A 24,517-nucleotide genomic window follows, 5' to 3' on the forward strand; every position below is an offset into this window, starting at 1 on the left:
TCCTTATCCGCCGGGGGAACTTTCTCGGCAAGACACCGGCACTGTCCAGGTGCCACAGACAGCCTGAGACAGTCACTCCCACCCCCTTCATATACCAATGAGTGCTTGAGGGGCAATCACAGCTCTTTGCTTACTGAAGCACCAGAACCAAGAACTGAGAAATCAGTGGTGTTTGATCACTCAGTTCTCGGGTTTAGAGCCAGCGGGGGACTCATGCAGCACCAGATTAATGCTGCATTCACCTTGGTGAGTATAAATGTTTACGTATGGGTAAAGAAAAAAAAAGACTACTGGATGGGAAGCTTTAGTATTTACTCTAAGAGCCCTTTCACACTGCTAGAGCGGCTGCGTTAGCTGTAAAGCACTGCTAGCTTTAGCGGCGCTTTGCTGCTATTATAGCGGTGCTTTTTCAGCCGCTAGTGGGGCGCTTTTAACCCCGCTAGCAGCTGAGGGAAGGGTTAAAACCGCCCACAAAGCGCCAGTGTTTTAACCCCCGCTAGCGGCTGAAGAAAGGGTTAAAACTGCTCGTGTTGCAGCGCTTGCTATGCGCTTTTCAGGCGCTTCGGATGCGTTGCCCATTGATTTCATTGGCAGGGGCGTTTTAGGAGGGGTGTGTACACTGCTCCCACACCACCCCAAAGATGCTGCTTGCAGGACTTTTTTTTTTTGGTCCTGCAAGTGCACCATGGAAAAGAAAAAGGTAACAGCGCTCTCTGCAGGGACAACCCAATCCATACACCAGGTCCACTCACAGGTGCCGAGGATCGATGTGTCCCAACACACTCCAATGCAACAATAGTAAGAAGAGCCGGCAAGACTGTAATCCTCCAAGTGTTGTTTATTCAAGGATTACAGTCTTGCTCCCTCTTCTTACTATTCCTGCAAGTGCACCGCCCCAGTGTGAAAGTACTCGGGCTTTCACACTGGGGGCACTTTTTATGTGTGTGACACTTCCAGGTATTTATTACCTCTCCCAGAGATAACAGTGCTGCCCCAATAATGCCTTCATCTGCTTTTGTCTCCAAAAGGACAGCGACATCCTTGTCCAGCCATCATGCAGGGTCACCATCTGCTTCCTGGACTGAGAAGCTGGCTTTACAGATGACCCAATTTGCCTGTGCATTTCTCTTGGCTATGTTTACAATTGTCTGACACAGATCAGCCCCTGCTGCAGCCTCTCACCCAGTAACTTACTACAAAGTTACATTGTTGCAGTCTGATCATTGGGGGACAGGAGACTGAGGAGGTTGATCAGTGCTATAAGAATATAGAAGGGTTGTGTTATTCAGTAGATGTGTCAGTGTGTTTCTTCAGAGGCAGTAGCGGAGTACAGCGGTGTTTGGAGTTTCGGTTTCTATTCCCGGCTGTGATGATGATGATGATGATGATGATCCGCCCTCTGCTGTTCTCTGTCACCCCGGAGAGCGGACACACACAGGAAGAGATCGCAGGGCCCAGACAGCAGGCACAGGCCGTATTAGGGGCCCCAGAGATCAGGCTGAATTAGGGGCCCCAGAGATCGGGCTGTATCAGGGCCCAGGGACCATGTCTGACCCCGCAGTCACCGCCTATCTGACCAAACTGCTTTGTGTGCACGGCGGCCGGCTGGAGAGGAATCGTCTGTCCGATCTCCTGAGTCTCCCGGAGGAGCAGATCGAACAGATCCTACAGGATGAGCCGCTCAGGTTCCCGCGGAGCTCCGAGCTGGTCCTGGCCCGGACACCCCTGAGGATCTGTACCCGATACCTGAGACCCGGGGACCAGGAGGACGAGCAGGGCTGCCCCAGACTACACCTGTGCCGACACTACCTGAGGGGCCAGTGCCCCCCCGACAGGAGGTAGGTGCAGGGGTCACAGGGGGGTCACTGGGGTAAGAGAGGGGGAGTAAAGAGGTATTGGGGTAGTAGAGGATGGATGTAGAGTTATTGGGGTAGTAGAAGATGGATGTAGAGGTATTGGGGTAGTAGAGGATGGATGTAGAGGTATTGGGGTAGTAGAGGATGGATGTAGAGGTATTGGGGTAATAGAAGATGGATGTAGAGTTATTGGGGTAGTAGAGGATGGATGTAGAGGTATTGGGGTAGTAGAGGATAGATGTAGAGTTATTGGGGTAGTAGAGGATGGATGTAGAGGTATTGGGGTAGTAGAGGATGGATGTAGAGTTATTGGGGTAATAGAAGATGGATGTAGAGTTATTGGGGTAGTAGAGGATGGATGTAGAGGTATTGGGGTAGTAGAGGATGGATGTAGAGTTATTGGGGTAGTAGAGGATGGATGTAGAGGTATTGGGGTAGTAGAGGATGGATGTAGAGTTATTGGGGTAGTAGAGGATGGATGTAGAGTTATTGGGGTAGTAGAGGATGGATGTAGAGTTATTGGGGTAGTAGAGGATGGATGTAGAGTTATTGGGGTAGTAGAGGATGGATGTAGAGTTATTGGGGTAGTAGAGGATGGATGTAGAGGTATTGGGGTAAGAGAAGATGGATATTGAGGTATTGGGAAAGAGAGGAGGGATATAAATGTATTGGGGTATGAGAGCAGAGGTACGGAGTTATTGGGGTAAGAGAAGATGGATATAGAGGTATTGGGCAAGAGAGGAAGTGTATATAGTTTTAGGGTAGCAGAGGATGGGTATAGAGGTATTGGGGTAAAAGAGGATGGGTATAGAGGTATTGGGGTAGTAAAGGCTGGATCCAGAGTTATTGGGTAAGAGATGATGGGTATAGTATATTGGGGTAGGAAAGGATGGGATGGGTCTAGAGATATTAGGTAAGAGAGGATGGGTATAGAGATTTAGGGGTAAAAGAGGATGGCTATAGAGGTATGAAGTAGTACAGGATGGATCTATGGGTATTGAGGTAAGAGAGGATGAGTCTAGAATAGGGTTGCACCGATGCCAATATCGGTGCAGATACTAAGCAATTGCACAAGTACCCGTACTCGTGCAAATGCTCCGATACTTAAAATTGATACCTTTGCGATGCAATTTGAACCCTTACAAAATGAATGAGCTCAAATCTTACTGTTAAGAATCGCATGTGATTTGAACAGGAATGCGGTGAGATTCCTGGCTGAATCACATATGATTTCCACCCTTGTCATAGTGACTTCAGCCTGGGTTCAGACAGGAATGGTGTGGGAAACCACATACGATTTGGACAGGAGTTGCACCGCATTCCTGTTTGAATCGTATGCGATTCTTTGCAGTACGATTGAGCCATTCATTTTAAATGGGCTCAAATTGCTCTGCAAAGGTATTGGTAATTGGTGTCAGTGAGACTGGAGCACAAGTATGGGTACTCAAACTCAGCGATAAAAAAAAAACAGTATTGGTACAACCCTAGTCTAGAGGTACTGGGCAAGAGAGGATGGGTATTGGGGTAGTAGAGGATGGATCTAGAGGTATTCAGCAATAGAGGTGGCATCTAGAGGTATTCAGTAGTAGAGGATGGGTCTAGAGGTGTTAGGGGTATGAAACCTATAGGTGTGAGAGGAGGGGTCTAGAGGTATTGGGGGTAAAAGAGGATTGGTATAGAGGTATTATGGAGAGAGGAGGGGTGTAGAGGTATTGGGGTAAAAGAGGATGGGTATAGAGGTATTGGGGTGAGAGGAGGGGTGTAGAGGTATTGAGGTAAAAGAGGATGGGTATAGAGCTATGGAGTTGTAGAGGATGGATCTAGAGGTATTGGGTAAGAGAAGATGGGTCTAGAGGTTTTGGATAGAAAAGGATGGGTACAGAGGTATTCGGTAAGAGAGGAGGGGGTGAGAGAGGATAGGTATATAGGTATGGTGTAGTAGAGGATAGATCTAAAGGTATTGGGTAAGAGAGGATAGATCTAGAGGTATTGGGGTAAGAGAGGATGGGTTTAGAGGTATTGGGGTAAGAGAGGATAGATCTAGAGGTATTGGGGTAAGAGAGGATTAGTTTAGAGGTATTGGGGTAAGAGAGGATAGCTCTAGAGGTATTGGAGTAAGAGAGGATGGGTTTAGAGGTATTGGGGTAAGAGAGGATGGGTTTAGAGGTATTGGGGGTAAAAGAGGATGGGTATAGAGGTATTGGGGAGAGAGGAGGGGTGTAGAGGTATTGGGGTAAAAGAGGATGGGTATAGAGGTATTGGGGTGAGAGGAGGGGTGTAGAGGTATTGAGGTAAAAGAGGATGGGTATGGAGCTATGGAGTAGTAGAGGATGGATCTAGAGGTATTGGGTAAGAGAAGATGGGTCTAGAGGTTTTGGATAGAAAAGGATGGGTACAGAGGTATTCGGTAAGAGAGGAGGGGGTGAGAGAGGATAGGTATATAGGTATGGTGTAGTAGAGGATAGATCTAAAGGTATTGGGTAAGAGAGGATAGATCTAGAGGTATTGGGGTAAGAGAGGATGGGTTTAGAGGTATTGGGGTAAGAGAGGATGGGTTTAGAGGTATTGGGGTAAGAGAGAATAGATCTAGAGGTATTGGGGTAAGAGAGGATGGGTTTAGAGGTATTGGGGTAAGAGAGGATAGATCTAGAGGTATTGGGGTAAGAGGGGATGGGTTTAGAGGTATTGGGGTAAGAGAGGATAGATCTAGAGGTATTGGGGTAAGAGAGGATGAGTTTAGAGGTATTGGGGTAAGAGAGGATAGATCTAGAGGTATTGGGGTAAGAGAGGATAGATCTAGAGGTATTGGGGTAAGAGAGGATGGGTTTAGAGGTATTGGGGTAAGAGGGGATGGGTTTAGAGGTATTGGGGTAGTAGAGGACAAGCCTAGATGTATTGGGTAAGAGAAGATGGGTCTAATGAGTTTAGGGTAAGAATGTTTTCAAAGTTCTCAAAATTGATCTTGTGAGACCTGAGCTGATTTTATTAAATTTACAATGCAGGAAAACTCATAAATCACCCAGGATCTGTCTAGGAGGGGATCACTCTGTGTTTGTGAGACAATTTTTCCCTTTGGGGTGGGGTTATATAATTCTTCTAGGTGAAATCTCCTCACCCTTGGGTGGGGGGAATCATGATTCCCCTTTGGGTGGGTTCTTGTTTAACTCGCTGGGTGAAATCACATTTACCTTCCAACATATTTTCTTTAGCTGCTCAAAATTCCAGTTCATTATTTCCTATGAACTCATCTCCACCCAGAATCAGAGTTTATCGTTTTTTCTCATTTCAGGCCTCGCTGCAGATTCTCTCACGATGTTGAATCTGAGCACAATCGTGCCGTGTTAAGAGCCAATGAGCTGAGCGGACTGAATGAGCATGAGATCAAAGTTCTGCTGTTCCAGAATGACAACCAGTTGCTGCCAGAGGTAAGTCTGACATTTGGCCAGTGTGTACAGCAGCCTGTCCGATAAAACCCAGCCTAACGTCAGGCTTCTGATGGACAGGCATGCTGGAAAACCATCAGCCGATCGGCATCCGATCAGCACTGGCATCCAATGGCTGTGAGCGCTGACCGGTGTGATTTCCAGTGGCGTCGGGAGAGGGGGCTGATGGGGGCAGGAGCCCTGAGTGTGCCCCCAAAACGCCCCGGGTCTCAAAATCCCTAAATGCATTTCTAGCCCCGAGCCGCAGCAACAGGGAACGATCCCCCGCCAGAGCGGCCGAGTGACGTACAAAAAGTCCCGCCTCCGGGATCCGGCTCTATGACGGACGTCACACTCGTCCAATGCCGAGACCGCGAGACTTGTGACGTCCATCATAGGTGCTGCCGGGTCCAGGAGGAGGCAGGAATGACACTACGGCCGCGCTGGGCACTGGGAGATCCCCGCTGAGCCGCTCGCTCTGTGTAAATGGGCGGGCGGCTATTCTATCCTGGCTCTGGCTGCCTGGTGCCTGCAAGGCTGTCTGAGTGGTGGTGAATGCTGGGGCCCGGGATGAGTGTACTCCGACACTACAGTTAAGGCTGAGCACTGAGCAGCAACAATCTGTGTATGTCAGATAGGTCAGTCATGTATGTATGTCAGGTCAGTCATGTATGTATGTCAGTCATATATGTCAGGTAGGTCAGTCTATATGTCAGTGTATATGTCAGGTAGGTCAGTGTGTATGTCAGGTAGGTCAGTCATGTATGTCAGTCATGTATGTCAGGTAGGTCAGTCATGTATGTCAGGTAGGTCAGTCATGTATGTATGTCATGTATGTCAGTCATGTATGTCAGGTAGGTCAGTCATGTATGTCAGTCATGTATGTCAGGTAGGTCAGTCATATATGTATGTCAGTCATATATGTCAGGTAGGTCAGTGTATATGTCAGTGTATATGTCAGGTAGGTCAGTGTATATGTCAGGTAGGTCAGTCATGTATGTCAGTCATGTATGTCAGGTAGGTCAGTCATGTATGTCAGGTAGGTCAGTCATGTATGTCAGGTAGGTCAGTCATGTATGTCAGTCATGTATGTCAGGTAGGTCAGTGTATATGTCAGGTAGGTCAGTGTATGTTTTAAAAAGGAGAGAAGCTGCGCTACAAAGTCCCAATCATTCAAGATAAGGCATATGTAAAAGTTCATATTAAGAAATCGCTATCTCTTCTTAAAGCGGAGTTCCACACAAAAATGGAACTTCCGCTTTTCGGAACCCTCCCCCCCTCCGGTGTCACATTTGGTACCTTTCAGGGGGGAGGGGGGTGAAGATACCTGTCTAAGACAGGTATTTGCATCCACTTCCGGCATAGACACCCACGGGAGTCTATGCCTCTTCCTGTCCCTCCGCGCTGTCTCCTGGGAAACACACAGGTCCCAGGAGATAGCGGGGACCAGTTACGATGCGCAGCGTGACTCGCGCATGCGCAGTAGGGAACCGGGAAGTGAAGCCGCAACGCTTCACTTCCTGATTCCCTCACCTAGGATGGCGGCGGCAGCAGCCGAGAACCGAGCGGGCAATCGGCGTCGGCTGCCGACATCGCTGGACCCTGGGACAGGTAAGTGGCCATGTATTAAAAGTCAGCAGCTGCAGTATTTGTAGCTGCTGGCTTTTAATATTTTTTTTTTTAGGTTGATGTAGGTGGACCCCCGCTTTACTGGCACCGCCGTGATTTCACACGAAAAAGGAGAAGAGTGCCCAACCACCATAACAAAGACCTGCTTACCAGACGGCAAGCTTAAAGAGCAGATGGCTATAACCCAGCCATGGCCTTTAGCTTGCAGGTGACGACCAAATCGATTTAAGCAGGCTAGATGGCTGCATATCTCCCCCTCTTACCGTCTACGGAGTCTGTGTTCGTTTAAGGCAAGTTACCCAAAAAGAAAAGACTGACCATAGCGTAATACAGGCTATAATATTTAATAGGAAAAAAGTAATACACTTACATCCATAAGCTGAAATATCGCATGTATTTAAAAACCGTGGCGGCCGGCAAAAAACAAACGGAGCCTGTCCTCCTAGTAGGTCAGTGTATGTGTCAGGTAGGTCAGTCTATGTGTGAGATAGGTCAGTGTATGTGTCAGGTAGGTCACTGTATGTGTCAGGTAGATCAGTGTATGTCAGGTCAGTGTATGTTAGATCAGTGTATGTGTTGGGTAGATCAGTGTATGTGTCAGGTAGGTCAGTGTATGTTAGGTCAGTGTATGTTAGGTCAGTGTATGTGTCAGGTAGATCAGTGTTAAGCAAGTGAGCCTATCACCCTCCCCGAGCCCGCCCCCCCCAACAACCCCACCTCACTCCCACCCTCCACTTTACCTCCGGGCTGAAGCCCCTGGTCTTTTTCCCACCTAGCAACACCCCTGGGGGGGACACAATAGTTTAGCTGGATGATCGCTGTACAAACATTGCATAGATAGTACAGTGTTTTGTTCAGCCCACCGTGTTGAACAAAAAAAAAACTGTGTGTACCAGGCTTTAGAATATAGTGACAGTATGTAAATAAGCTGTCAAACTTTATTTCTTCTCTTTAAAGTTAAAGTGATACTAAACAAACATGTAAGGCCCCTTTCACACGGGCTTTCAGAACAGGTCCGCCTGTCAGTTTTTCAGACAGACAGATCGAACACTTCATTCACCTCTATGGAGCAGCGGAAGTCAGCGGTGACGTGTCCGTTGACATCTGCCGATATCCAATCCGATCCTGTCCATGGAATCCAGATGGAAGGTGACCCTATTTTCCATCCGTTTGGAGTATCGGATCAGATGAAAACGGACAGGCGGTCCTTTTTCATCCGATCTCCCCATAGAGGAGAGCGGGGCTCTGGCAGGTCAGTCTCAGCACAGTGAGTGGAGATGAGCCTGTCATCCGCCGGATCAGCAGATCGATCCCCCGCTGAACAAAGCGGAGTCCGTTGGGCGGGCCGCCTGTGTGAAAGAGCCCTTATACTTACCTGCTCTGTGTAGTGGTTTTGCATGGAGCAGGCCAGATCCTCTTCTTCTCGGGTCCCTCACCGGGGCTCCAGGCCCCTTTCTCCTGTCGAGTTGTTATGCAGCTTGCTATGGGGGCACCTGAGCCGAGCCGCAGCTCCATGTGTCCATTCAGACATGGAGCGGCGGCTAGGCCCCGCCACCTCTCTTTCCTCATTGGCTCACTGACTTTGATCGACAGCAGTGGGAGCCAATGATGCCCGCTGCTGTCTCAGCCAATGAGGAAGGAGAGTCCGGGACAGCCAAGTGTCTTGCAACATTGCTGGATTGAGATGGGGCTCAGATATGCATTAGGTGGGCTGAGGGGGCTGCTGCACACAGAAGGTTTTTTATCTTAATGCATAAAAATATTCTGCCTTTACAACCACTTTAATTATCATGATTGCCTTTTACCTCTTTTAGGCCTGCTCTGTTTAAAAGTCAATTTGTCCCTTTTTCATCAATCACAGGGAGACCTCCCTGAAGATCCCCTTTTATGTAGGTATTTAGATGATTCTAATTTGTCTTCTGGCAAGCAAACTCCCCTTTCTCTGGCCTGTAGGTAGTTTATTCCCCTGTGTCTTTGTGTCCTTCTCAATGATAGTTTCAGTACAGTTTCCCCTGAGGTTCCTGTACAAAGTCTGATCCTTAGCACAGGGTGTGTCCTTATCTGCCAGCTCACTGCTTTATTTATGGACAGCTCTATAGTGCTCCAGTGGATAGATATGCTTTTGAGTGTTTTTTTTTTTTGCTTTTATTTGTTTTTTGTTTGTGTTTTTAATTTACTGTGGATAATGTGTATTTTTATATGCCGAGTATGTAGACAGCGAGTGCCTAATCCTAAAAGTGTTGTAAAGGCTGAAGGTTTTTTTTACCTTTATGCATTATATACAGTGCCTTGCAAAAAGTATTCACCCCCTTGGCATTTTTCATGTTTTGTTGCCTCACTACCTGGAATTAACATGGATTGTTTGAGGATTTGCATCATTTAATTTACGGAGCATGCAAACAACATTGAAGATGTATTTTTTTTTTTCTATTGTGAAGCAAACAACAAATAGGACAAAATAACAGAAAAAGTCAATGTGCATAACTATTCACCCCCCTAAAGTCAATACTTTGTAGAGCCACCTTTTGCAGCTATCACAGCTCCAAGTCGCTTTGGATAAGTCTCTATGAGCTTGCCACATCTTACCACTGGGATTTTTGCCCATTCCTCCTTGCAAAACTGCTCGAGCTCCTTCAAGTTGGATGGTTTGCGTTTGTGAACAGCAATCTTTAAGTCTGACCACAGATTTTCTATTGGATTGAGGTCTGGGCTTTGACTAGGCCATTCCAACACATTTCCATGTTTCCCCTTAAACCACTTAAGTGTTGCTTTAGCAGTGTGTTTGGGGTCATTGTCCTGCTGGAAGGTGAACCTCCATCCTAGCCTCAAATCACACACAGAGTGGTACAGGTTTTGCTCAAGAATATCCCTGTACTTAGCACCATCCATCTTTCCCTCAACTCTGACCAGTTTCCCAGTCCTGACTGCTGAAAACATCCCCACAGCATGATGCTGCCACCACCATGTTTCACTGTGGGGATGGTGTTCTTTGGGTGATGTAATGTTTTGGGTTTGCGCCAGCATTTTCTTTGATGGCCAAAAAGTAAAATTTTAGTCTCATCAGACCAGAGCATCTCCTCCATACATTTTGGGAGTCTCCCACATGCCTTTTCGCAAACTCAAAACGTGCCATTCCCCCTTCAGTCTATTATGAAGGCTGCTGCTAGACTAATACACCTCACTAATCGATCCATGACTGCCGCCCCTCTCTGCCAATCTCCTCACTGGCTTCCCCTACCCCACCGTATAAAATTCAAAATGCTAACCATAACATACAAGGCCATTCACAACATCACCCCCATCTACATCACCGGCCTCATCTGCAGATATTGCCCAAATCATCCCCTCCGCTCCTCCCAGGACCTCCTGCTCTCTAGCTCCCTTGTTACCTCCTCCCATGCTCGCCTTCAGGACTTCTCCAGAGCCTCTCCCATCCTCTGGAACTCCCTGCCCTAGTATGTCCGATCAGCCCCTACCCTATCCACCCTTAGGAGATCCCTGAAAACTCATTTATTCAGGGAAGCCTATCCCACACCCACCTAACAACTATCCCCGAGCCACCCCCATCAAATCATTCTCTGCAGCTAGTACCTTTTGTACCACCACCCCTCCCTTCAGAATGTAAGCTTTATGAGCAGGGCCTTCCTGCACCTTTTGTATTGAATTGTACTGTAATTGTGTTGTCCCCCCTATACATTGTAAAGTGCTGTGCAAACTGTTGGCTCTGTATAAATCGCGTATAATAATAATAATAATATAATAATAATCACTAGGAACAGACGATCACTCTGTACTCCGCTGACAGAACGGGGATCTGTTTGTTTACATTGAGAGATCCCCGTTGTGGCTTTGTGTGGAGTGATGGTGGGTGCCCGGCAGGCGTCGCGGACTCCGGCGCCCCAAGTGCACCCACAGTATCTATTACACAAAGCGACGTACACCTAAGGCGAGGCACGCAATAGAGCTGACCTGCCGCAGTATGACTATGGCGGCTGATTGGCAAGTGGTTAAAAAAAATAACAAAATTGACTTTAACCATTTGCCAACCACACGCTGCAGTTATATTGCACCAAGATGGCTCGGCTGCACGAATCGCCGCAACGGTACGGCGGCTCGTGCACTAGCTTCTGTGGGCACGCGTGCGCCAATTGGCCAGCGGGGGAGCCAATAGGCGATCGTTCCCCGCAGAGACAGAACGAGGATCTGCCGAAGTAAACAAGACAGATCTCCGCTCTGACAGGGGATTACACTGAGATCTTGTCTTTCTGCTATGCAGTAAGATGGATCTCTGTGTTATCCCAGGCAGCCCATCCCTGTTGTGGCATATTTTCTCCACTTGATGACTTCACTGTCTTCACTGTATTCTATGGTAGATCTAATGCCTTGGAAATTCTTTTGTACCCTTCTCCTGACTGATACCTTTTAATAATGAGATCCTTCTGATGCTTTGGAAGCTCTCTACAGACCAATATCAGGAAAGACCTACTAGAAAAGCTGAACTTTATTTGGGGTTAATTAGAGGCACTTTAAATGATGGCAGGTGTGTACTGACTCCTATTTAACATGAGTTTGAATGTGATTGCTTAATTCTGAACACAGCTACATCTCCAGTTAGTTATAAGAGGGTGCAATCGCTTTATTTTAGTTTTCATTTTTTTTTCACTTTTTCTTTCCAGCCCCCCCAACCACCCCCCCCCCCCCCCCCAAAAAAAAAGATTTCAGTTTTGTTTTTCAATTGAGTTGTACAGTTTATAGCTCACAATAAAGGTGGAAAAGGTTCTGAAATTATTTATCTTTGTCTCATTTTTATTACATCACAGAAACCTGACATTTTAACAGGGGTGTGTAGACTTTTTATATCCACTGTATGTATGTATATAAGATGTTTTAAGAAGCTTTATGAGCACAGACACTTTTAATTATGGCACATTAGTTTAAAACAGGGGTCTCAAAACTTTTCAAACAAAAGGCCAGTTTGTTGTCCTTCAGACTTTAGGAGGGGCCGGATTGTGGCAAGCAGGGGCAGAAAATGTCACGAGTCCAGCATCAGTGAGAATAAATATGGCCTCAGGGTTGGTGGTCAAAAGGAGGAGGAGTAGTGCCCCTATTAGTATGATGAATAGTATCCCATCATTGGTATCGTGGAAGATATAATGCCCCATTGTTGGTGTCAGTGGGAGGAATAGTGCATCATATCAGTAGGAGGAATAGTGCCCTAAGGGCCAGATATAGGCTAGCAAAGGGCCACATCTGGCCCTCGGGTCGCAGTTTGGAGACCCCTGGTTTAAAAGGATAGTGCACATTAAAATGCTTGTGCATAATTAATTGGGGCTGTATTGTTTTGTATTATGAATTTCTGTTTGAAAACCGGGGGAAGTGTTAATGGACTATGAAGGCGCTCATTCTTCCCATTAATCTCCCATATAAGGGGCAACTGACCCCCAATGTAATAGACAGTGCTCCCCTGACTCCCAATGTAAGGAGCATTCTTCTCACTGACCCCCAATGTAATCAGCATTCTTTCCACTGACCACCAATGTAAGGAGCCTTCCTCTCACTGACCCCCAATGTAATCGGCATTCCTTCCACTGACCACCAATGTAAGGAGCATTCCTCTCACTGACCCCCTATGTAATCGGCATTTTTTCCACTGACCACCAATGTAAGGAGCATTCCTCTCACTGACCCCCAATGTAATCAGCATTCTTTCCACTGACCACCAATGTAAGGAGCATTCCTCTCACTGACCCACAATGTAATCAGCATTCTTTCCACTGACCACTAATGTAAGGAGCATTCTTCTCACTGACCCATAATGTAAATAGCGTTCTTCCCACTGACCACCAATGTAATCAGCATTCTTTCCATTGACCACCAATGTAAGGGGCATTCTTCTAAATGACCCCCAATGTAGTCAGAATTCTTTACACTAACCACCAATGTAAATAGCATTCTTCCCACTGACCACCACTGTAAGGAGCTTTCATCCCAATAACCCTCAGTGTAATGAGCATTCGTCCCATTAACCCCCTAATGTAAGAAGCATTCTTCCCACTAAGGCCGGCCATAGAATATGCGATTTTCTTTCCTGCTACCGTGGGTTGCAGGAAAGAAAATTGCTCAATATCCCCATTAACACAGATAGTGTTGACGGGGGGAGCTGTCGCCGTTTGGAGAACACAGTGATTGCTGCTAGCGGCTATAACAGCCGCTAGCAATAATCACATGTAAAATCTGGCAGGCTGGTTATACCCAAGTAGATCGATCAATCAACTTGGGTACATTCATCCTGCCCATCCATGGTTCGAATCTCAGCCAGTTCCTGCTGAACCGGCCGAGATTTGAACAGTCTATGGCCGGCTTAAAGGAGTTGTAAAGGCAGAAGGTTTTTTTTATCCTAATGCATTCTATGCATTAAGATAAAAACCTTTTGTGTGCAGCAGCCTACCCAGCACCCCCCCTAATTACTTACCTGAGCCCCATCTCTCTCCAGCGATGTCCACGAATGTCTAAACCATCCAGGACACTCCTCCTGATTGGCTGAGACACAGCAGCGGTGCCATTGACTCCTGCGACTGTTAATCAAAGTCAGTCAGCCAATCAGGGGAGAGAGGGGATGGGGCCGGTTCGGGACTCCGTGTCTGAATGGACACAGTGAGCTGTGACTCGGCTCCGGTGCCCCCATAGAAAGCTGCTGGCCGAGGGGGCACTTGATAGGAGGGAGGGGCCAGGAGCAGCAAAGAGGGACCCGGGAAGAGGAGGATCCGTGCTGCTCTGTGCAAAACCAACTTCACAGAGGAGGTAAGTATAACATGTTTGGTTTTTTTTATTTTATTTTTTTTACACTAGACTTTGCAATCACTTTAACCCCTAATGTAAGGAGAATTCTTCACAATAACCCCCAATTCAATGGGCTTTCTTCCCACAGACCCCCAATGTAAAAAGCATTCTTCCCACCAACCCACCAAGGTAAGGAGCATTTCTCATGCTAACAACCAGCGAAAGGAGCAATAATTGTTGCTACCAACACCCAATATAAGAATTCTTCCCACTAGTCCCCGATGTAAGGAGCATTAGACTTGATTTACTAAAGGCAAATAGGATGTTCATTTTTGAAAGGAAAGTTGCACTTTGCAAGGGAATTTACCCCAGAGTGGTTTAGTTAATGAGATGAAGCTCTGCTGGCTTCCATCATCCAATCATTTTTCCTTGTATATAATTGGGTATTCTTTGCAAAGTGAAACTTCACCTCATTCACTAAGCTGGGGGGAGCCTGTTTGACTTTATTAAACCAACCCCATTGTTCCCACTATCCCCAGTGTAAGCGGCACTCTTCCCACTGATCCCCAATGTAAGGAGCATTCTTGCCACTGACCAACAACATAAGGAAGATTCATTCCACTGACTATCATGTAAGGAGAATTCTTTCTTCTAGCCCCAATGTAATGAGCATTTTTCTCAATTATCACCAAGGTAAGATGCATTCCTCCCACTAACCACCAATTATTATTATTATTATTATCATTATACAGGATTTATATAGCGCCAACAGTTTACACAGCGCTTTACAATATAAAAAGGAGACAATACAGGTATAATACAATAAAATACAAGAGGATTAAGAGGGCTTTGCTCAGAAGAGCTTACAATCTAATAGGGTGGGGCAGGTGGTACAAAAGGTTGTAACTGTGGGGAATGAGCTGATGGATGTGGTATAAGATTAGTTGGAGACCTGATAGACTTCCCTGAAGAGATGAGTGATCACCTGAAGGTAGCAAGAGTAGAGGATAGCCGGGCCAGTGGAGGTAGCGAGTTCCAGAGGTTTGGAGAGGCTCTGGAGAAATCCTGGAGACGAGCATGGGAGGAGGAGATGAGAGAGCTTGAGAGTAGGAGGTCTTGATAATGTAATGGAGCGTTCTTCCCACTGACCACCAATGTAGGGAAAATTCCTTCCACTAACCTCCAAGGTAATGGAGCACTTCAGTGACCACTAGTGTAATAGGGGACTTTTATACTGACCAGCAATGTAAGGGAACACTACAATTTTCACGGTCTGTGTTTCTTTTCTCACCATTATCATTCTTCTTATTTTTTGTTTCATTTTATTATTATTCCTACTGAAAAGAATGTTGTTGAATTAAGCAAACATGGCTGTGTGATTCATGCTAAACAAGCCATAATCCTTGTTGTTTTATGTATTCTTTTGTCCATGACACTAGTTGTGCAGAATGAAAACATTTGTTTCATCTTGTTGTTTAAATAATTTTGTTTAGTTAAAGTGTTTGTTAAAGCTGAGTTCTACCCATATAAAAGTCAGCAGCTACAAAAAGTGTAGCTGCTGACTTTTATTAATCAGACATTCATCTGTCCCACAGTCCAGCGATGATGGCGTGCGAAGCCACGCTCCTCTCCCCCTCCTCTCTGCGGCGCCGGCATTGTCACTGTGGGCGCCCGGCTGTGGCTTCACAGCCGAGCACGCACTGCACACTGTGACTGGCTGGGCAATCATCTGGGACCCGTGACGTATCTCAGATGATTGCCGAGAGGGAGGGAGGGGGGAGAGGTGAACTTCCTACCGGCGCCGCGGTGCCCCGGGAGGAAGTGGGAGCTGGATCCCTCTAAAAAGAGGGTATCCACCCCCCCCCCCCAAAAAAAAAATGACATGCCAAATGTGGCATATCGGGGAGTCACTTTCACTTAAAGCGGAAGTTCCATTTTTGGGTGGAACTCCGCTTTAAGGCACAAGTATAAGTCTATGCCAGCCCCTCTATGATACTCAGGCATAGCACACTGTATATGTGTTTTCTAAAAACGAGGCTTGTAAATACCTATTTAGAGCAATCTTCAGGCCGGTCACGTGACTCATGGACGCTTTTCAGCTCCGATACATGGCTTCTGCAGGAGGGGCCGAAATCTACATCAGACGTCAGCCGGGGAGGTCACGTGGCCGCTCAGCCCCTCCTGCAGAAGCCTTGTCTCACAGCTGTAAAGCGGCTGGGAGTCACGTGAACGACCTGAAGATAGCTCTAAATATGTATTTACAAGCCTCGTTTTTAGAAAACACATTTACAGTGTATCATGGGGGGCTGCCAGTGACCATTTTAAAAGTTTGGGATTTGTACTAATAGTGGCGGGGGGCGGAGATGGAGACACACAACAATGAGCTGACAGGCAGAGAGGAGGGGGTGAGGGGGAGAGAGGAGAGCTGAGAATAGGGCTGTGGATGACACAGGGACGTACTCTGACCATGGTGGTCAGGGCTCAGCAGCGAGCAGTAGTACAGAGAGGGGATACAGGAAGTGGCAGGTTTTTTTTTACAGCTTAGAGGGGGGAGGGGGCAGATTACATAGCACAAGCACTGTGCTGTTTAGTCTGCTTTAAGGGCCCAGGATATCTTCTTCTTTTTTTTTTTTTTTTTTTTTTTGGGTTAACAAACACTTTAAATTCATTATTTTGCATTTTTTCTTTTGTTTATTCGTTTTCAAACTCAATTTAAATTCGACATTCAAATTTGAATTTATTCTATTTGAAATTCGAATTTATTCTATTTGAAATTCAAATTTATTCGATTTCAAATTTCAAATTTATTCTATTTCAAATTTCAAATTTATTCTATTTCAAATTCAGATTTCGGAAAACTGTTATATTCTTTCTATTTTATTCTATTCTGTTGTCTTTTCTATTCTATTCTCTTGATTTCTATTCAAATTTATTCTATTCGCTTTTGAATTTCGGAAGACAGTTATATTCTTTCTATTTCATTATATTATATTGTTTTTTCTATTCCATTATTTTATATTCTTTTCTAATCTGTTCTATTCAAATTTATTCTATTCAAAATATGAATTTTGGAAGATGGTTATATTCTTTCTATTTTATTTTATTCTATTTTTTTATTCAATTCTTTTATATTCCATTCTCATTTTCTGTCCTGTTCTTTTCTATTCTTATCTCTAATCTATTCTATTCAAATTTATTCTATTCAAAATTAGAATTTCGGAAGATGGTAATATTCTCTCTTTGTCTTATTCTATTCTATTGTTATTTTCTATTCTATTCTATTAAATTTCATTCTATTTGAAACTGGAATTTCAAAAGGCGGTTATATTCTTTCTATTTTATTCTATTCTATTGTTTTTTTCTATTCTATTCTATTATTTTCTATTCTATTTTTTTATTTTCTATTCTAATCTATTCTATTATTTTCTATTCTGTTTTATTTTGTCTTGTTTTACTCTATTCTTTTATTTTCTATTCTGTTATTATTATTATACAGGTTTTATATAGCGCCAACAGTTTGCGCAGCGCTTTACAACATGAGGGCAGACATTACAGTAACATTACAATTTGGTAGAAGAGGAATCAGAGGGCCCTGCTCGTTAGAGCTTACAATCTAAAAAGGAAGGGTCAATTGATACAAAAGGTAATAGCTGTGGTGGATGAGCTGATGGAGGAAGTAAAACAGTGTTAGTTAGAAGCAGGATAGGCTTCTTTGAAGAGAAGGGTTTTCAGGGATCGCCTAAAGATGGATAGATTAGGGGACAGTCGGACAGATTGGGGTAGGGAGTTCCAAAGGATGGGAGAAGCTCTGGAGAAATCCTGGAGGCGAGCATGGGAGGAGGTGACAAGGGAGCTAGAGAGCAGGAGGTCTTGGGATGACCGAAGAGAGCGGCTTGGTTGGTATTTTGGGACTAGGTTAGTGATGTAGCTGGGGGCAGAGTTTTAGATGGCTTTGTACATTATTGTTAGTACTTTGAATTTTATTTGTTGGGTGAGTGGAAGCCAGTGGAGGGATTGGCAGAGAGGGGTGGAGGACACTGAATGGTTGGTAAGGTGGATGAGTCTTGCAGCGGCATTCATTATGGACTGAAGGGGGGATAGTCTAAGTAAAGGTAATCCAATGAGGAGGGACTTGCAGTTGTCGAGGCAAGAGATGACCAGGGAGTGAATTAGAAGCTTGGTGGTGTCATTAGTTAAAAAGGGGCGTATTCTGGAAATGTTGCGGAGGCTAAGGTGGTATGATTAGGACAGGGATTGTATGTGGGCCTGAAAAGACAGCTCAGAGTCTAAGGTTACCCCTAGCACCCTGGCATGTGGGGACGGACTGATAAATGTACCATTGATCTTGACAGAGAAGTCAGGGGTAGGGGCACGTGGGGGAGTAAATATTAAGAGCTTGGTTTTAGATTCAGTTTGAGGAAGTGGTTTGACATCCAGGCTGATATGTCTGTTAGTAGTTCAGTGATGCCTGAGGAAATTGATGGAGTGAGCTGAGGGGCAGAGAGAAAGATTTGGGTGTCATCAGCATATAAATGGTAGTGAAAGCCATGGGAGGCTATCAGCTGACCAAGGGAGGACGTGTAGATCGAAAATAGTAGAGGTCCAAGGACAGAACCTTGGAGGACCCCAATGGTAAAAAGAGTTGGAGAACAGGAAGTGGAGTTGTAAGTGACACTGAAGGTGCGATGAGATTCTAATCTTTTATGCTCTATTCTGTTTTGTTTTACTCTATTCTTTTCTATTCTATTTTCTATTATATTCTATTCTTTTCTTTTTTGTTTCTTTTTTTTCTGTTATACTTGATTCTATTCTTTTATTTTCTATTCTTTTCTATTCTGTTCTAATCTTTTATGTTGTATTCTGTTTTGTTTTACTCTATTCTTTTCTATTCTATTCTTTTTTCTATTCTATGCTATTCTTTTCTATTCTGTTGCTTTATTTTCTATTATATTTTATTATATTCTTTTATTTTTTATTCTGTTCAGTTTTACTCTATTCTTTTCTGTTCTATTCTTTTCTATTCTATTCCATTTTTTCATTCTATTTTTTTATTCTTGTTTTCTAATTCTTTTTCTAATTTGATTCGAAATCCAATTCAAATTGAACTAGAATTTCGGCCAAATTTTGTTTTGTTATTTTGGATTCGTTTAAATTCATTACTATTGTAATTTCGGAAATTTGGATACATCTGTACATAACTGCGTGGGGTGAGTTGATGGAGAAAGTAAAAGTTCAGAAGCAGGATAGGCTTCCCTGAACAAATAGCTTTTTAGGGCTCATTCAGAATGGGGCTGAACACCCGGCATCTACATCAAGTTCTATTGGTTGACTGCACGCAACTCTGAAGTGGATGCACAGGCAGCAAAAAGTGGCTCAGCATGAAGGACGGTTCTCAACACCCATTCAAATGAGCCCTCGGACAGAGTAAGGGATAGCCGGATAGATTAGCATAGGGAGTCATGGAGGTGAGCATGGGATGAGGTGAGAAGGAGCTAGAGCGCAAGAGGGCTTAGGAGGAACAAAGTGGTTGGTTTGGATAATATTGTGAGAAAAGACATTGGTAATGGGGTTCAGGGCAGAGTTATGGATGGCTTTGTGTGTTGTTATTAATATATATTATGAATCTTATTCGTTGGTTGAGTGAAATGGCAGAAAGGGTAGTGGACGCTGAGTGGTTGGTAAGGTGGATGAGTATGGTGGCACCATTCATGATATACTCAAGGGGGGATAGTCTGTGTAGAGGAAACCCAATGAGGAGAGCGTTGCAATGATCAAGACAAGAGATAACAAGAGAAAATTAGTAGCTTGATGGTGTCTTCAGTTAAGAAGACACGTATTTTGGAATTGCCATGGAGGTAAATGCAGCAAGATTTGTACAGTGATTGGTTGTGAGGCAGAAAGGTCGGGTCAGAATTCAGGATTACGTTTAACAAACTCTCATGAGGGAAGGGACGGATAGTTGTGTAATAGACAGATAATCAACACATCTTGATGTTGGGGCACAGAGGGTTCACGACAATGTCCTTTGAGCAACAGATTACAGAATAGCAGGGGATCCCTGAGACCTGAAGGTTTATTCAAGAGTTCCTCTGTGTTAAAAAGGTTGCTCTAGAGTTAAAAATCACTGTTGGCAAGACACATGTCAGAAGCCCTTTTTACTTCACAATAGTCATGTACCTAAGGGCAGCAGTCGTTTTCGGTGGCAGAGGGTAATTTTGTACCTTATCCGTTTCTACTCCACCAATGATGCAATTATGAGTGCCACTTTATTAAACTTTTCTAATAGTATTGCTCCATTTTTCCTGCAGAAATGTCAGCAATACAAGCAGGACAGCTGTGATCAAGGAGAGGACTGTACGCGTCTCCATGTGTGCAGTTTCTTCACCCAAGATGGCTGCAACCGCCGTTCATGTAGACGATCGCACAATCTCCTGAACTCCAAATTACTGCTTACCTGCAGCTGGCTGAACCGAGAGACCATCCAGAACTTTCAGATGCTCTGCGTGCTGAAAAGCATCGAGAGGCAACAGGCACCTAGGCAGGGCTCACAAAACGAGGAGCCCTGGGGTGCGAGAGGAATGTCACGGGGAAGAGGGAGAGGAAGGCCAGGATATAACAGAAGATCTGGATCTCAAGACTTGCTGGACAGCAGGAGAAGAGACAGAAGCAGTGAAGGTACTGACACCACAGGCTTAAAGTGGATGTAAACCCGAAAATGTTTTTTTTATATCATACTGTAGAGTATAAGATTTCCTATCATTTGAGCCCAGTCTTGCCACACAGAGTTAATCCATCTCTGAGCAATCCTCTTTTATTGTCAAATCCTCCCCCTTGCTGTGAGTGACAGGTGATTTACATCTCGTGCACTAGCCTAAGAGACATGCATTATTTTTTTATTCCCTCCCCCACTCCTTTCTTCAGCAGCTCTGCAAGGATTGGCTGCTCCACGCCTCAGCATGATTTGGCATGCTGAAGTCATGTGGTTACTTTCCTGTCTTATCATTGGATGTTAGAGATCATAGCAGAAGTTCAGTGTTAGAAATACACAGGAGAAAATGCATATCGACAAGGGGAGTGTAGAGGTGGGCGGGGAGTGTAGAGGTGGGCGGGGAGTCTACTGACATCACGACTCCACCCACCGAGCTCCAGACAACAGACCCACCCACAGAATCTGCAGTTTTTCGGGTCTAATAACAGAGGGGAGACATTTTACAGGTAAAGATACATGCAGGAGGCATGTATATCCTTATAGATAACCCCTATGGCAGTAGTTTAGAAAGGATGACATTGGGTTTACATCCACTTTAATAACATCTTGCTGATACCTAAAGCACAAAAAAGTTTATATAAATATATTCCTATTAAAATATATAAATATATATAAAAAAAAGACGGGAACAATGCTTTGATGCAATTCTTCTTTACAGAAAGTGCAGGCATGCAAGCCACTGTACAGTATCGAGCATATGTGTGGACACATAGCTAGAGCAGCCTGATGAAGAGCAGTTCATGCTCGATACTGTACAGTGGCTTGCACGCCTACACTTTCTGTATTTTGGAAAACTTTAAGTAAAGAAGAATTGCATCGAAGCATTGGTCCCGTCTTTTTTCTAATCATTTTTGGTGGAGGATTGGGAGTCCACCTTGACTGTGCTTGGATATTATAGAGCACTAAGAAAAGAAGATAACCCACCTATTGACTGTTATATATATATATTGGGGGCGGAAAGTATTCAGACCCCCTTAAATTTTTCACTTTGTTTTATTGCAGCCATTTACTAAAATCATTTAAGTTCATTTTTTTCCTCATTGATTTACAGAAAAACACAGAATTATTGAAATTTTTGCAGATTTATTACAAAAGAAAAACTGAAATATCACATGGTCCTAAGTATTCAGACCCTTTGATCTAATACAGCCATGAGTCTTTTTGGGAAAGATGCAACAAATTTTTCACACCTGGATTTGGGGCTCCTCTCTCCTTGCAGATCCTCTCCAGTTCTGTCAGGTTGGATGGTAAACGTTGGTGGACAGCCATTTTTAGGTCGCTCCAGAGATGCTCAATTGGGTTTAAGTCAGGGCTCTGGCTGGGCCATTCAAGAACAGTCACGGAGTTGTTGTGAAGCCACTCCTTCGTTATTTTAGCTGTGTGCTTAGGGTCATTGTCTTGTTGGAAGGTAAACCTTCGGCCCAGCCTGAGGTCCTGAGCACTCTGGAGAGGGTTTTCATCCAGGATATCCCTGTAGTTGGCCCTGCAGCTGAAAAACACCCCCACAGCATGATGCTGCCACCACCATGCTTCACTGTTGGGACTGTATTGGACAGGTGATGAGCAGTGCCTGGTTTTCTCCACACATACCGCTTAGAATTAAGGCCAAAAAGTTCTATCTTGGTCTCATCAGACCAGAAAATCTTATTTCTCACCATCTTGGAGTCCTTCGGTTGTTTTTAAGCAAACTCCATGCGGGCTTTCATGTGTCTTGCACTGAGGAGAGGCCTCCATTGGGCCACTCTGCCATAAAGCCCCGACTGGTGGAGGGCTGCAGTGATGGTTGACTTTCTACAACTTTCTCCCATCTCCCGACTGCATCTCTGGAGCTCAGCCAAAGTGATCTTTGGGTTCTTCTTTACCTCTCTAACCAAGGCTCTTCTCCCCCGATAGCTCAGTTTGGCAGGACGGCCAGCTCTAGGAAGGGTTCTGGTCGTCCCAAACGTCTTCCATTTAAGGATTATGGAGGCCACTGTGCTCTTAGGAACCTTAAGTGCAGCAGAATTTTTTTGTAACCTTGGCCAGATCTGTGCCTTGCCACAATTCTGTCTCTGAGCTCTTCAGGCAGTTCCTTTGACCTCATGATTCTCATTTGCTCTGAAATGTACTGTGAGCTGTAAGGTCTTATATAGACAGGTGTGTGGCTTTCCTAATCAAGTCCAATCAATATAATCAAACACAGCTGGACTTAAATGAAGGTGTAGAACCATCTCAAGGATGATCAGAAGAAATGGACAGCACCTGAGTTAAATATATGTGTCACAGCAAAGGGTCTGAATATTTAGGACCATGTGATATTTCAGTTTTTCTTTTTTAATAAATCTGCAAAAATGTCAACAATTCTGTGTTTTTCTGTCAATATGGGGTGCTGTGTGTACATTAATGAGGAAAAAAATTAACTTAAATGATTTTAGCAAATGGCTGCAATATAACAAAGAGTGAAAAATGCAAGGGGGTCTGAATACTTTCCGTCCCCACTGTATATAACCACAACATATATATTCAAACAGTGAAGTCCACGTGATGAAAAGACTGAATATATATTGTAATTCCGCCACCAACATCACTTCCAAAAGACCCACGTGATTGCCCCTACCACTAGGGTTAGATCTAAGCTTGACAGCCAATTTTGACCCTCTATGAGAAGAGAAGTCAAAAAACACTTGTATGCAACATATCTAAATGATATCACCTTCCACCAGCAGCATCAAAATCGTCCTACCAGGTAAGAAAGGGATCCAAGAAAGCCCTTCACACTCACACAGCCGTAAACTCTCAGAGGAAACATATCATGCTCCACATAGTGTGAATCTTTTTAAAACCAACTTTAATAATTTAGTATTGCACTTACATATAGATATGTACAACTATGCATTGAAGAAAACAATCTGGCTGGCATAAAAGGCTAAAACTCCCTCACTTCCGGTTACGCAGTGACGTCAGCACGAAGCTCCGTCCGATGCGTTTCATCATACATGACTTCTTCCGGGGCCTTAATACAAAAATATATTCCTTCCAAAGGATAGATAGATATATATATATAGATATATATATATATATATATATAGATATATATATATATATATATATATCTATATATATATAGTATCTTACAAAAGTGAGTACACCTCTCACATTTTTGTAAATATTTTATTATACCTTTTCATGTGACAACACTGAAGAAATTACACTTTGCTAAAATGTAAAGTAGTGAGTGTACAGCTTGTATAACAGTGTAAGTTTGCTGTCCCCTCAAAATAACTCAACACACAGCCATTAATGTCTACACCGCTGGCAACAAAAGTGAGTACACCCCTAAGTGAAAATATCCAAATTGAGCCCAAAGTGTCAATATTTTGTGTGGCCACCATTATTTTCCAGCACTGTCTTAACCCTCTTGGGCATGGAGTTCACCAGAGCTTCACAGGTTGCCACTGGAGTCCTCCTCCACTTCTCCATGACGACATCACGGATCTGGTGGATGTTAGAGTCCTTGCGCTCCTCCACCTTCCGTTTGAGGATGCCCCACAGATGCTCAATAGGGTTTAGGTCTGGAGACATGCTTAGCCAGTCCATCACCTTTACCCTCAGCTTCTTCAGCAAGGCAGTGGTCATCGTGGAGGTGTGTTTGGGGTCGTTATCGTGTTGAAATACTGCGCTGCGGCCCAATCTCTGAAGGGAGGAGATCATGCTCTGCTTCAGTATGTCACAGTACATGTTGGCATTCATGGTTCCCTCAGTAAACTGTAGCTCCCCAGTGCCGGCAGCACTCATGCAGCCCCAGACCATGAAACTCCCACCACCATACTTTACTGTAGACAAGACACACTTGTCTGTACTCCTCACCTGGCTGCCGCCACACACGCTTGACACCATCTGAACCAAACAAGTTTTTCTTGGTCTCATCAGACCACAGGACATGGTTCCAGTAATCCATGTCCTTAGTCTGCTTGTCTTCAGCAAACTGTTTGCAGGCTTACTTGTGCATCATCTTTAGAAGAGGCTTTCTTTTGGGAAGACAGCCATGCAGACCAATTTGATGCAGTGTGCGGAGTATGGTC

General features: G+C 44.5%; 1 protein-coding gene across 1 annotated transcript in view; it reads left to right on the forward strand.

Moving 5' to 3' along the window:
* The first annotated feature begins 1,310 nt into the window (after positions 1-1,310).
* Positions 1,311-24,517, forward strand: part of LOC141132732 (zinc finger CCCH-type antiviral protein 1-like) — a 92,174-nt gene continuing 68,967 nt past the window's right edge. The window contains exons 1-3 of the mRNA XM_073621496.1: positions 1,311-1,838; positions 5,146-5,281; positions 19,996-20,362. Coding sequence (XP_073477597.1) covers positions 1,546-1,838; positions 5,146-5,281; positions 19,996-20,362 — 796 coding nt within the window. The 5' untranslated portion in view covers positions 1,311-1,545. The remainder of the gene's footprint in view (positions 1,839-5,145; positions 5,282-19,995; positions 20,363-24,517) is intronic.

Source organism: Aquarana catesbeiana, linkage group LG03 (assembly GCF_042186555.1).
Source record: "Aquarana catesbeiana isolate 2022-GZ linkage group LG03, ASM4218655v1, whole genome shotgun sequence".
Lineage (NCBI taxonomy): Eukaryota > Metazoa > Chordata > Amphibia > Anura > Ranidae > Aquarana > Aquarana catesbeiana.